Source organism: Cryptosporidium parvum, chromosome 6, assembly GCF_000165345.1.
Source record: "Cryptosporidium parvum Iowa II chromosome 6, whole genome shotgun sequence".
Lineage (NCBI taxonomy): Eukaryota > Apicomplexa > Conoidasida > Eucoccidiorida > Cryptosporidiidae > Cryptosporidium > Cryptosporidium parvum.
The window spans coordinates 13,311-25,752 of record NC_006985.1 but is presented as its reverse complement, the minus strand read 5'-3'; the positions used below and the strand labels follow the sequence as shown (position 1 = coordinate 25,752).

At 30.9% G+C, this 12,442-nt stretch overlaps 4 protein-coding genes across 4 annotated transcripts; 3 read left to right on the top strand and 1 right to left on the bottom strand.

The window, feature by feature from the left end:
• Nucleotides 1-100: 100 nt before the first annotated feature.
• cgd6_80 (RPD3/HD1 histone deacetylase) lies at nt 101-1,483 on the top strand (the record flags this gene model as incomplete). The annotated part of the gene is made up of 1 exon (XM_625348.1): nt 101-1,483. A coding segment is annotated over one exon (1,383 nt), but the record flags the coding sequence as incomplete, so codon positions are not given.
• Nucleotides 1,484-1,818: 335 nt separating this feature from the next.
• On the top strand, nt 1,819-3,117 carry cgd6_70 (conserved hypothetical protein; the record flags this gene model as incomplete). Its single annotated transcript, XM_625347.1, has 1 exon — nt 1,819-3,117. The coding sequence occupies one exon, from the start codon at nt 1,819-1,821 to the stop codon at nt 3,115-3,117; it is 1,299 nt and encodes a 432-aa protein (XP_625347.1).
• A 132-nt stretch (nt 3,118-3,249) lies between these two features.
• cgd6_60 (hypothetical protein with signal peptide and proline stretch at C-terminus) lies at nt 3,250-7,938 on the bottom strand (the record flags this gene model as incomplete). Its single annotated transcript, XM_625346.1, has 1 exon — nt 3,250-7,938. One exon carries the CDS (start codon nt 7,936-7,938, stop codon nt 3,250-3,252), a length of 4,689 nt encoding a protein of 1,562 aa, XP_625346.1.
• Nucleotides 7,939-10,820: 2,882 nt separating this feature from the next.
• cgd6_50 (hypothetical protein) lies at nt 10,821-11,345 on the top strand (the record flags this gene model as incomplete). Its single annotated transcript, XM_625345.1, has 1 exon — nt 10,821-11,345. One exon carries the CDS (start codon nt 10,821-10,823, stop codon nt 11,343-11,345), a length of 525 nt encoding a protein of 174 aa, XP_625345.1.
• Between the last annotated feature and the right edge of the window lie 1,097 nt (nt 11,346-12,442).

Sequence of the window (12,442 nt, the reverse complement as noted above, 5' to 3'; positions counted from 1 at the left end):
TCATTCAAAGCTGTAAAGGTGGCATCTCCACTAAGTGTCTTTAATGCTAATTAGTTTTACTAAAACAAATATAGTAATTTATATGAGTTAAAACTAATAAATTTTATTAGTCAGCCATTTAAATAACATTGTAGTAATATCTTTAAAGATGGCAAAAAGAGTTTCATATTTCTATGATGGAGACATAGGAAGTTATTATTATGGCCCAGGCCATCCAATGAAGCCTCAAAGAATTAGAATGGCTCACAACTTAATACTTTCATACGACCTATATAAGCATATGGAAATTTACAAGCCTCACAAATCGCCACAGAGTGAGTTAGTTTATTTTCATGAGGAAGACTATATCAATTTCCTTTCAAGTATTAACCCTGATAACTCTAAAGATTTTGGGCTACAACTTAAAAGATTTAATCTAGGAGAGACAACTGATTGCCCTGTATTTGATGGTCTTTTTGAATTCCAGCAAATATGTGCTGGTGGTAGTATCGATGGTGCTTATAAATTAAATAATGAACAATCTGACATTTGTATTAATTGGAGCGGTGGACTTCACCATGCAAAAAGATCTGAGGCTAGTGGATTCTGCTACATTAACGATATAGTTTTAGGGATTTTGGAGTTACTTAAATATCATGCTAGAGTTATGTATATTGATATAGATGTACACCATGGAGACGGTGTAGAGGAGGCTTTCTACCTTTCTCATAGGGTATTAACAGTTTCCTTCCATAAGTTTGGAGAGTTTTTCCCAGGAACTGGTGATATCACAGATATTGGAGTTGCTCAAGGTAAATACTATAGTGTTAATGTACCATTAAATGATGGTATTGATGACGACTCTTTCTTATCATTATTTAAACCTATTATTAGTAAATGTATTGAAGTATATAGGCCGGGTGCAATAGTTCTTCAGTGTGGAGCTGATTCTGTAAGAGGCGATAGACTTGGTCGTTTTAATCTATCAATTAAAGGGCATGCGGAATGCGTCGAATTTTGCAAGAAATTTAATATTCCCCTACTTATACTTGGGGGTGGAGGATATACAATAAGAAATGTTGCTAGAACTTGGGCATATGAAACTGCTACAATTCTAGATAGAACTGATTTGATTTCAGATAATATACCTTTGAATGACTACTATGATTACTTTGCACCAGACTTTAAACTCCATATTCCTCCACTTAATTTGCCTAATATGAACTCACCAGAACATCTGGAAAAAATTAAAGCGAAAGTTATTGATAATTTGAGATATTTGGAACACGCTCCAGGAGTAGAATTTGCTTATGTTCCATCAGATTTCTTTGATAGGGAGGCCTCAAACCTTCAAAAACAAGAAGATGAGGAGCGAGAAGAGGAGCTTTCATCTTGGCAAGGAGGAGGAAGAGCTGCAGGTAGCACTGAATCCCAAGGTAATCACAATGAAAAGCCTAAATCATCTAGAAAACTACAAAAAGAACATGCTTCTGAATTTTATTAATTTTTTTTTATAAATTCCCTTTGTATTTCTTAAATAAAGTTCTCATATTTTGGCGCCAAGTTGTGGGTGCCATTTGGTTTTTTTTTTTTTAATATTTCACTTTTCACGTTGTATTACGAGGGGCGACAAATATAGTTAAGTCCAAATCTCAAATAAAATAAGTTTCCATATAAGGTTTGAATAAGTTATTGAAAAGGTCTCAAAAAGCATCATCTGATCAACATAAAATATCTTTAACTATTAGTTAACTTTTTCGATATTAAAGCAATAACAAGGACTGTCTGACATTTAACTTGTAAATACCATCAAAATAATTATTACTCTTTATCATTAGAATGCAAACAATAATCGGAAATAAATTAGTTCAGGGAATCTTTCTGATCAACTTAATCAAATATTTACTTTACTTATACGTTGATCTTAGACAAAAAAAATGTTATGATATCAAAGAGATTCCTAAGTATATATTAGATGCCTACAAAGACTGTGGAGAAGTTTCCAATGAAGAATTTAAGAAGTCCCAATCATACAGCAATTCAAAGATGGTATTTGGACTGATTAGTAGAGCAGTCACTTTTGTTATTAACTGGCTATTTGTTTTTTATGTAATTTATCCATTAATGTGGGAAATTATTTACACAAGAATTAGTTCGAATGAATACGTCTCATCTTTATTATTTTGTGGGGCAATGATGTTATTAGATTATCCTATTAGTCTTGCTTTCGATCTTTACTACACGTTTGTTTTGGAAGAGAAATATGGTTTTAATAACTCAACATTAAAGATATTTATAATGGATCAGATCAAGTCAGGACTTCTTGTTACTGTATTTGGAACGATTCTGCTTTCTGTAATGATATACATTGCTAATAATACAGGTAAATACTTTTATGTATATATTGCTCTAGTACAATTTGGTTTCATATTTATCTTTTCAATAATATATCCAATTATTATTGTCCCTATTTTTAACAAACTCACTCCAGTTGAGAATCAAGAACTTGCAGAAAAAATCAGTAAACTTTGCAAAGATGTTAATTTCCCGTTAAAGAATCTATATCAAATGGATGCTTCTCTCAGATCGAATCATGGAAATGCATTCTTTTCAGGTGCATTCAAATCTAAATCTATTATTTTATATGATACCATTCTTGATTTCCCCCAAGATGAGATAGTTGCAATTATAGGGCATGAAATAGGCCACTGGAAGAACTGGGATAACTACAAACTATTGTTCTTTTCATTTATCCAAACATTTGTAACTCTTTTCATTTTCCACTTAACGTTTTCATGGAATGGACTTTACTTGTCATTTGGTTTCTCTTTAGATCCAAAACTTGGAGGTAGGAATTTAGTTCTATCTCTCCTTGTTTTCTCCTATGTATTGGGTCCTTTCAGCTCAATTGTTGGAATTCTTCATTCTATCATGTCTCAACATGCTGAGTATAAAGCTGATGAGTTTTCATTTAATCTTGGATTTGGGGATTTTCTTGCAAATTCACTGTTTAGACTTTCAAAGAAATCAAGTTCTTGCATGATATTCGACCCTATTTATAGTTTTATCCACTTATCTCATCCCACTGTATGTGACAGAATTGTCAGCCTAAAGAAGTTGAAAGATAAAAAAAACTAAAAAAAATATAGTTGTGTTAATATTCCTTGGTATTTCCTAAATAGTAACCAAAACTAGGCAACCTAAGTTTTAAAGCACTAATCGGTTCTAATTATTAAATATCTTCCTTTTCTTATACACTTTCCTTGTCTATTATTTAGGTGGAGGAGGTGGCGGTGGTGGAGGTGGTGGTGGTGGTGGTGGCGGTGGAGGTGGAGGAGGCGGTGGCGACGGTGAAGATGATGATGACGGTGGCGGTGGTGGTGGTGGTGGTGGTGGTGGTGAAGAGTTTGATCCACTCCCAGCACTGGCACTATCACTTCTCGGTCCAGAGCCAGAAAAGCCTGTTTTTTTTAATAGCCTTTTCTTAACATCTTCCATCGAATAACTCTCTGAATCACCTTGTGTATAATCAGGTTCCTCTTTTTTCTTTTTAACTTTTGGAGATGAAGCCTTTGGGCTTTTTTTTGGTTTTTCGGGTTTTTTTGAAGGTTTTTGGGGTTTAGATGAAGGTGATGAGGATGATGATGAAGGCGATGATGGTGTTGGTGGTGGTGGTGCTGATGAAGATGACCCTGAAGAACTTCCAGATGATAATTGGGAAGAAATTGCGCTAGCATCATCAAATACACTCAAAGAGCTATCAACATAGCGAATATTTACGCAGTGTACTTTGGAAATAACACTCTCCCCTGCTTTAACCATTTTTCCATCTACTTTAGAAGCGACACTCTTGTCCAGCCTTCCATTACAGGAAGCAATCAAATTTGCAGATTTAGACTTTCCATTATCATCAGTGTAAATAAAAGTTCCAAATGAAGTTCCTTCCTGAAGAACAATTTGCGTGTAAACAATCCAGTTGGGAGAGTACTGAACAATACCATTATACGTCGGCCAAGACAATGTGTATATCCCGAGCATATTTTTTGTCATAATTGGATCTCTATCTTCTTCAGAAAGTTGTTGAACAGTTGGAGGAGTCATTTCCATAGCTTGAGATGGGACTGAAGGTGAACCACAAAATACCCTAAGTATTTCAGTTCCAGGCAAAGTAAGAGTATTATTAACTAAGGCTACGCTTGGAGCATGAACTGCTCCTGAACAGGGAGGAATAATATTTTCTGGATTTCCACCATTTTGAGTAACAAAAACTCCTACTGATTCACCTACCGTAACGAGATCAATTTTTGGTTTATCTTTGAAAATAGGAGTACCAGCCATATTTGCCCAAATATAACCATTTTTTGTCAAATCTCCAGTCTTCGTAACTAAACTGCCGGTGTGAGTTCCTTGAGGGATCCTATCTATTATTTGTTTCCCCGTATCCTTTTTAACCATCATGATCGTAGTTCCAGATAATACTAATTGGCCGTGAGCAGCCATTGTTAAAAAGAAGATATTACTACCAGGGTTTTGGTTGACTATATCAACATCAATTTGGGTATTAGTTGAACTAGTGCATGATGCTTTTCCTACAGTTTCTTTTTCTCCAACTGTACCGATTATACCATCATTTTTGAAGCTAATTTTGCAGTGGTTGGAAGTAATAACAAAATCATACCCATCATTATGTAAATACTGGATAGGAGATGCACTTAAAGCACTTAAAGGAGGGGCCAAAGGCAAATCTCCAATTACAGGAGTACTAATAGAGCTACAGTAAACTTTGAAAATAATATCGCCTGCAGCAAATGTACTTCCTGATTTCATCTTGAGAGATGCAGGACCTTTAATAACGCCAGAGCAAGGAGTTTTCATAATGACTTGTGAAGAACGATTTTCATCAAGAACCAAAAATCCAATTTCATCTCCAGCTTCTACATTCAAAGATTCAGAAGAAGATAAGAGTATGGTTGGAGTATAAATAATTTTTACTCCAGCACGAGCTGTAGCCTTGTAACATTTTTCCTGGCCTTCTAACCCAAAAGAAGAATAAACATAGTTAAAATATAATTGCTGCTCATTGGAACTGACTTGTTCAATTCTTGCAACTAAACTACATAATACAGAACATATTTTCAATCCTCCAATAGAACTTTCTGAAATATCCATTGTTTCTATTGAACTTGAGGGATAAGTCATTTTTCCAGTACATGGCGATGTAACATACACCATGGCATTGTATTCTAATCCTAATGAATAAACGAATGCGCCGATGGCTTGTCCTTCTTGTACAAGTCTCTGATCTTTAGAAGTAATTCTGAAGATACCAGGGACCTTTGAGTAGATGGTAATCTCATCACCACTTTCTACAGGATATAGCGGCGTACCAAGTCCTTGAACTTCTGTAAATTTTTTAGTTGTATGAGATTTCTGACCAGTTTTGATGAGAAGCTTTGGATTATCCATCCATGCGATTGTACTCTTTCTGCAAGTGACTTCTGCAAATGTTTGACCAGCTTGGATCTGTTGACCGGAAGAAACGTCAACTTTATGCTTAAGTAATGAAGTAACTACACCAGTACATGGGCAAGTAACCTGTATCATTGTAGGGGCCCCGTAGGAATGCAGAGAAACTGTTCCAAGCGGCGCATCTTTCACACATTCTTCGATTTCAGTCAAAGTAACATGAGCTGTTCTAGTTACTCCAACCCTTCTAATATAACGCCCTCCCCTACTTTCTTCTTGAATAAAAACACCACCATAACTCTGGGAATAACCTGATTGTAAAAATACATGTGTTGGAGAAGGGGGGTTAGGGTTTTGAAGTAAATGAGGTAATTGAATAATTTGATCCCCACTTTTCCAATTAGGATCGGAAGCTAAAGACTGAGTAGCATGCGGTACTAGATACTTGAAATCATTTCTTTTCCAAGAGAGGTAAGCATTTTCCCACATCTGAAGAGAAATTGATTTATGTGGATCAGTCTTAGTAGTGAATACATCACCTAGTTGTCCAACTAGAGTAACAGTTGGTTTAGCAATTTGCCACTTTGCATCAGATTTAATTTCAAGCATTACAACATCTTCGCCTACTTGAGTTTTATCTTCAATTGCATAAACAACAACACCAGAAATATCTGATTTAAGTTCTTCACTAAACACACTGCCATCAATAATACAAGTAAATTTACCAATACTCGCACCTTTTGTAACTTTTTTTTCGGACCTGACTCTAGAATTAAGTTCCATAAATGTAGATTTTGAATTAGAGACAACAAAAACTTTTTTGCCTCTAAATCTATATGAAATACATTTGCTGAGGGCTGCTGATAATTGTCTAAAATTGGTTTGGTCAAGAACCATTTTTTCAAACTTATCTTTAGGATCTAAAGGCATTGTACAGCCAACTGTAAATATTTGAGAATGAGAAGAAACTTGTTTCATTTGAGTCTTTGAGTTTTCAGCCGAATTTGCTGGGCCAGTACAAGGGGAAAATAATACCACTTCTTTTTCATTCTTTGATCCAACATTACATTTAAATTTTCCAACTATTTCACCTGCAAATGCCATTGAATTTGATTTTACAAACCTTGTTTCAATAGTTGGAATACCATTCGCACCGTCTGCTACTCTGATTTCCGTTTGCATACCTGTTGAAGTTAAATAAATGCAATCAAGGTCTCTATCTTTTGGAGTTACCCAATCACTAGTAATTGATTCAGGTGCATTGACATCCAAGTCTTGAAAATTACAAATAACTTGAGCAATAGTATATTCAGGAGAGACTTCTCCCTCAAATACTGAGGTTAAAAAACCTAAACATGGAAGTGGAACAAGGTAAGTTTTCATTAAACCTGTTTGAGAATCTTGAGAATGATAATGCCCAAAATTTGCTTGAGTAACATATCCTGATTTCTTTGAGAATTGTGTATTTCCTTTTTCATTAACCTTTATTTCTGCAATAGATAGATGTGAAACTTGTCTGATCGAAATAGAAAAAGGTCCAGTTACAAGAGATCCTGGAAAAGGTGTTCCTTGAGAAGGTGGAATTCCATAAGAAGAAGAGCCCATTCCTGGTAAAGTAATTGGCGATTGAGGATAAATAATTCCTGAAGGATACAAAGGAGAGTAACTAGGAACAATATCTTGAGCAGCATGTGGTTGATTTCTCTCATGAACCATGACCCAAAAAGGTTTCTTGCAATTTTCTGTAACTATTATAGTTCCAGGCGCTGTTATTCTTTGAGTTTTTAATTCTTTCAATAATCCAGTACAAGCTGTGTATGTTTTTTCTGTAGTCTTTGCTTGTGATTCAGTATCAGGAGTGTAAACTCCAACAGGCTTTTTTACTTGAACTTGAGAATGTAAAACCGCTGAAGATTGATGGTAACCTGACATTGTAACAGCTGTTTTACCTAACATCAGCCTAGTATCAAAAGTGTAGGTAAAAATTCCATCTGAAAAGGACAATTCTGTTTCTTTAACACTAACTATAGCCTGACAAACAATTACAATCTTGTGGTTAGACCCAAAATTAGGATTTATCACCTGAACAACTCCTAGGCATGGCGAACGAATACTCTCTTTAATTAAATTTTGTTTGCTTCCATTATACTCTATCTTAGCTACTAATTCATTTTTCTTCACTGTAGAATCTTTTCCCATCCTAGTAGTCATGTGAACACTTCCACTGCATGTTAAACCACGAGCTGCAGGACCAACTGTTTCCCATGAACATGGCTTAGATGGTTTTTTTGTTGGAATTACCTTTTTGATTTTAGCTAAATACTTTCCAAGATGTTTTTTTGGTTTAACTTTTAATAAGCTATTGTTATGTGAAAACTTTAAATAATAGGAATCAAGAGAATTCCATTCATTATTATAAATTACAAGGAAATATATTATAAACAGGTGTATTAGAATGGTAAGCTTTTTTTTGCTAATATATTTATTAATCATTTCAATTCCAGAACGAAATTACTATCAAACCATTATCTTTATATATGGGCCAAAGCAACTTATTAACTTAAATCTAAAAAAAAATCTTATACTATCTTATTTAATATTTTTCAAAACTATGTAATACTCGGTATCGCCACTATTTTTTCTTTTCCATGTATTCTTCATACCCATTATTAGATCATATATTGAGATGTCGGTATCCACATTTCGTGATAATTTAAACAATACATTAATAAAAATTTGACGTCCATTAAATTAAGAATATCAAACAAAAATGAATTAAATAAACGTATCCAAAATCTATACTAAATTTGTAGTTTTTAACTTAATATAACTAATATTAACTTGAATTTCTTCAACAATATTGAATCTTTATTAAGCAGTTCTGGCGCCAACATCTTCCCAGACAAGCTTTATTTGAAATCGGTTTTTTTTTTGTAAAGTATAAATGGGGAAAGAAAAAAGAATTCGTAATATAACCAGTAAATTTGTCTACTATTTTCTTTGGAAAAAACGAATATTTTTCTTCAGAAATGAAAATTAAAATTTTGCGTTGTTTGAGGATGGAAATACTTGTTAAATACTACTAATAAAATAATTCTTACTAAAATTCATGTATATCTCTTTGAATTGTATAACTATTTGCGTATATATATTAGCAACAAAAACTTTTATTTTCTTGGGTAGATTTTGTATTTTGTAGTAACTAAAATTTAACAGAGATGTGTTTTTATATAAATATTTATGTATTTTGGTAAGTTTTAAAAATAACCAAGGATATTATTTATAATGAAATATTTATAAATAGTAAATTAAAAAAAATAGTTAAATTCTGTTTATTTGTTTACGAAAAAAAAAATCACGCATTAATTTAATTTTACATTAACTATTTACAATTCAATGATGATTAAGATAAATTTTGCTAGAAATCATTAAAAAAATGATAATATTGATTCGTTTTTAAAAACCTCTAGCATAATATAATATTTAAACAAAGTAATGATCATTTTATTAAAAAAAGATATTAAAATGAACAAAAATCAATCCAATAGATTCCATTTTACTTATTCTAAATTTATTAAAACTTTAAGATCTAATTGTTTTAGAATTATTGTTTATTAAAATATTATAAATATCTGAAATCATAAATGAATATCACTATTTAAATTATATATATATAAATATGAGTAGTTAGTAATTTCAAACAATTATTAAACGCAATGAAAAGTTATATTTTTAAATTATTAAAATTTTATATTTTCGTTAAATTTAAATGTCAAATAAAATCTATAATTTTTTTTTGATTGAAAAAGGACCGTTTTGAGTATATTACCTATAAAACAACAAAATTAGTTTTTGTTAAATAATACTGTTATTAATTCCAAATAAACGTTAAAATAGTATAATGCGGAGATAATGCTTAATAATTTTAACTAAAATTTAGTTCAACCATAGTATTACTAGTTAATTAATTTATTAATAGAATATTATTGCAATTTATATATTATCTTTATTTGATTTTAGATCATATAAATTGAATAAAAGAAAAAATAAACTAAAAATATACTCTAATTGATAATTTCAAAGTATAAATATAATAGTTTAAAATTTTTCAAAGTTAATATTTCTGTAATGTTAATTCTCTTTTCTACTGTTTAGTTATTAAATTTGTTAACTTTACATTTTCATATTTACAAACTACTATACATGAGTTACTTAAAATTAAATATTAAAAATATAAAATTAAAATAATGAAACAATTAAATTTGTTACATATACAAAAGGTCATTTTTGTATTCATTAGATTTAAAATAAAATTTTCTATGTAGTGAAGTAACACACAGATCATAGTTATCAAAGAAATTAAAAGTGGAAAAAATTGAAAAAAAAACTGGAAAAACTGCAAAATTTAATGAGAACAAAAAAGAGACATTAACTTAATCAAATATATTACGATAACAAATGAGTTTTTTTCAACAAAAAGGAATATATTTCAGAAAAAAAAGTCTTTTTAGGAGATGAATTTGCATTTAATTTTTCTGAAATTGCGCCAATAAGATACAAATAAAAATTAAAGATACTAGGTTTTGGATTAGCACTGTAAATATGTCTTTTATTCACAATTATTTAAAATAAAGCCCCACTGAATTCAGTTGAGCCAATAATTCTTATTATAATATTTGTATTTTAAATTTACTGCTATTGAATGGTTGAAATAAAGAAAACTGGAATACTAATGTAATAAATGATTTAAGATGGCGAGTTACTACAGTAATGTATTCTTATTTTTCACACAAATTGTTTCTATTGTAGTGTTTTATGAATATAGTGTGAAAAATTATTGCTTGCAAAATCAAATTTTAGAATATTCTTTAATTAAGATTAAACTTCATTAAAAATGTAATATTAAAAATGGATGTTGTTGTAACTCTGACAACGAAGAAGATGAACTTCATACTCAAAATAATGGGATAGATTCAACAAACAGAGCTTCAAATTTGTATTTTATATCAAATTCTAATACCCCTCAAACTCTTCCAACTAAAAGTTGTTTAAAAACAAACGGACAAAGATCAAATTTAAGTGTAACATTTGTTGAACGAGATGGAGGCCATCCAGGAGACGAAAAATATCATAGGTCAGATAATACTCAATATCAAAAATCTAAATCTTCTTATCCTGGAAAAAATATTATTGATGAAAATCTTCAATCCACTCAAGATGAATATGAATCTGATAGTTCTTGCTCTTGTTGTTTCTCGTCTAAAAAAAAGAAGGGAAAGATCATTAATCCATACTTGAACTATAGGTATGATGGTTTTAATGATTATCAAAGACAGAAGCCACAAGAACCAGGACAGCAAAGTCATGTTAGCAGTATGGAACAATTATCAGACATTCCTCCTCCACCTTCTTATCCTGCCCCAGTTCTTAAAACAAATATTCATCATTTTGATGAAGCTCCAAATCTACATCCGACAATTAAGCAAAGCACTGTACAAAACCCACAAAAGAAAGTTGCAAATAGTCAAATAGGATTCAAAAGTTCATCACTAATCATTAATAAAGAAGAAATTACTTTGGGATTAAGATCCCTTAGGAGAACTGGATCTAGATTTCTTCCACCTAATTCATCAATATATTCTTTTGAAAAAACGCCTCCTGAAATACCGAAAAAGCCTACTTTCAATCCTTATCTTAATAAATATGGCCTCGTTGGTAATTCTGCAAGAGCAAAATCAATTTCAAATCAATCAGGCCACTTTGAGACTAATAACGAGCCTGAATCAGTAGAAAAGAGGAGAGAGAATCAATCAACGGCAATTCCACCGCCACCACTATCACCACCACCACCACCACCATCCTCAACAATCAAATCAGCGGTAACAAACAGGATTTTTTGATTAAAAAGAATTATTAATATTTGAATTATAAAAAAAGTAAGCAAAAATTATTAATTAAAAACCAAATACAATCTTTTGTTCTTTGTCAAGAAATAGATATAGAGATATATATTTCAAACCAAATTATTTTGAGATTGTCTATTGAATCTTAAAAGAGTAACCAAATCAACTAAACAAAAATCGAACTTCTTTGTAAGATAAAAGAAAGTTTGCAAAAAACACTTAATGGATTATAATTGTAGGATATATCCTTATTCTGAAGTTTAATCGCACTCTACTATCTCAAATACTACCACTATCTTCAACTTCAAATCCAATATCTAGAAAAGTAATTAATACAGAATATGAGAATGGATGAAAACTTTTTATACTTTATGGTTATATTTGTTAAAAAAAAAATTAATAAAGTTGTGTAATGATATATTTTTTTTTATTAAATTTCGCTTTAATTATATGTTTTATACTGAAGTTATTTCAAATGTTTAAACTAATATCTCAGAGTAATTATGGCTTTGGTCCATTCATCTATGCGTGGATAAATATATGTGTTATTACAGTATCATAATATCTTTCGGTTTTTACAAAAGATATGTTTCAGAAAAGTAATTACTAACATTTGAAATTCAGATAAAAGATTACGAAATATTACTTGGAATTTCATATAATGTTTAATTATCAAATTTAAGAAATAATGTGTAAATATGATCCCAAAAATTTTCAAGATCTTGTATTTTTGTGGAAAAAGTCGAATTAAATATTACCATTGATTGTGTTTTTTTTTGATAATTTCATAAATCCTAATTATTCGCTCCTAAAGGAACTTGAAGCAAGAATTGGAAATAGTAACTCACTTATTCAACTCTCTAATTTACAATATTGATTAAATAATGACACTAATTTTATTTCATGTTTCTAATATATTTCTGACAATCTAGCTCTAATATTTTATTTTTTCAATAATTAAATTCTAGAATTATGGATATCTTGAGTACCTCGCCTAATTACGATTTCAATCTTTTCAAAATCAATTTCAAAAAATAAAAAGAATTAAAAAAAGTAATAATCAGTCAAATTACTAAGTGCGAATTTTCATTTGC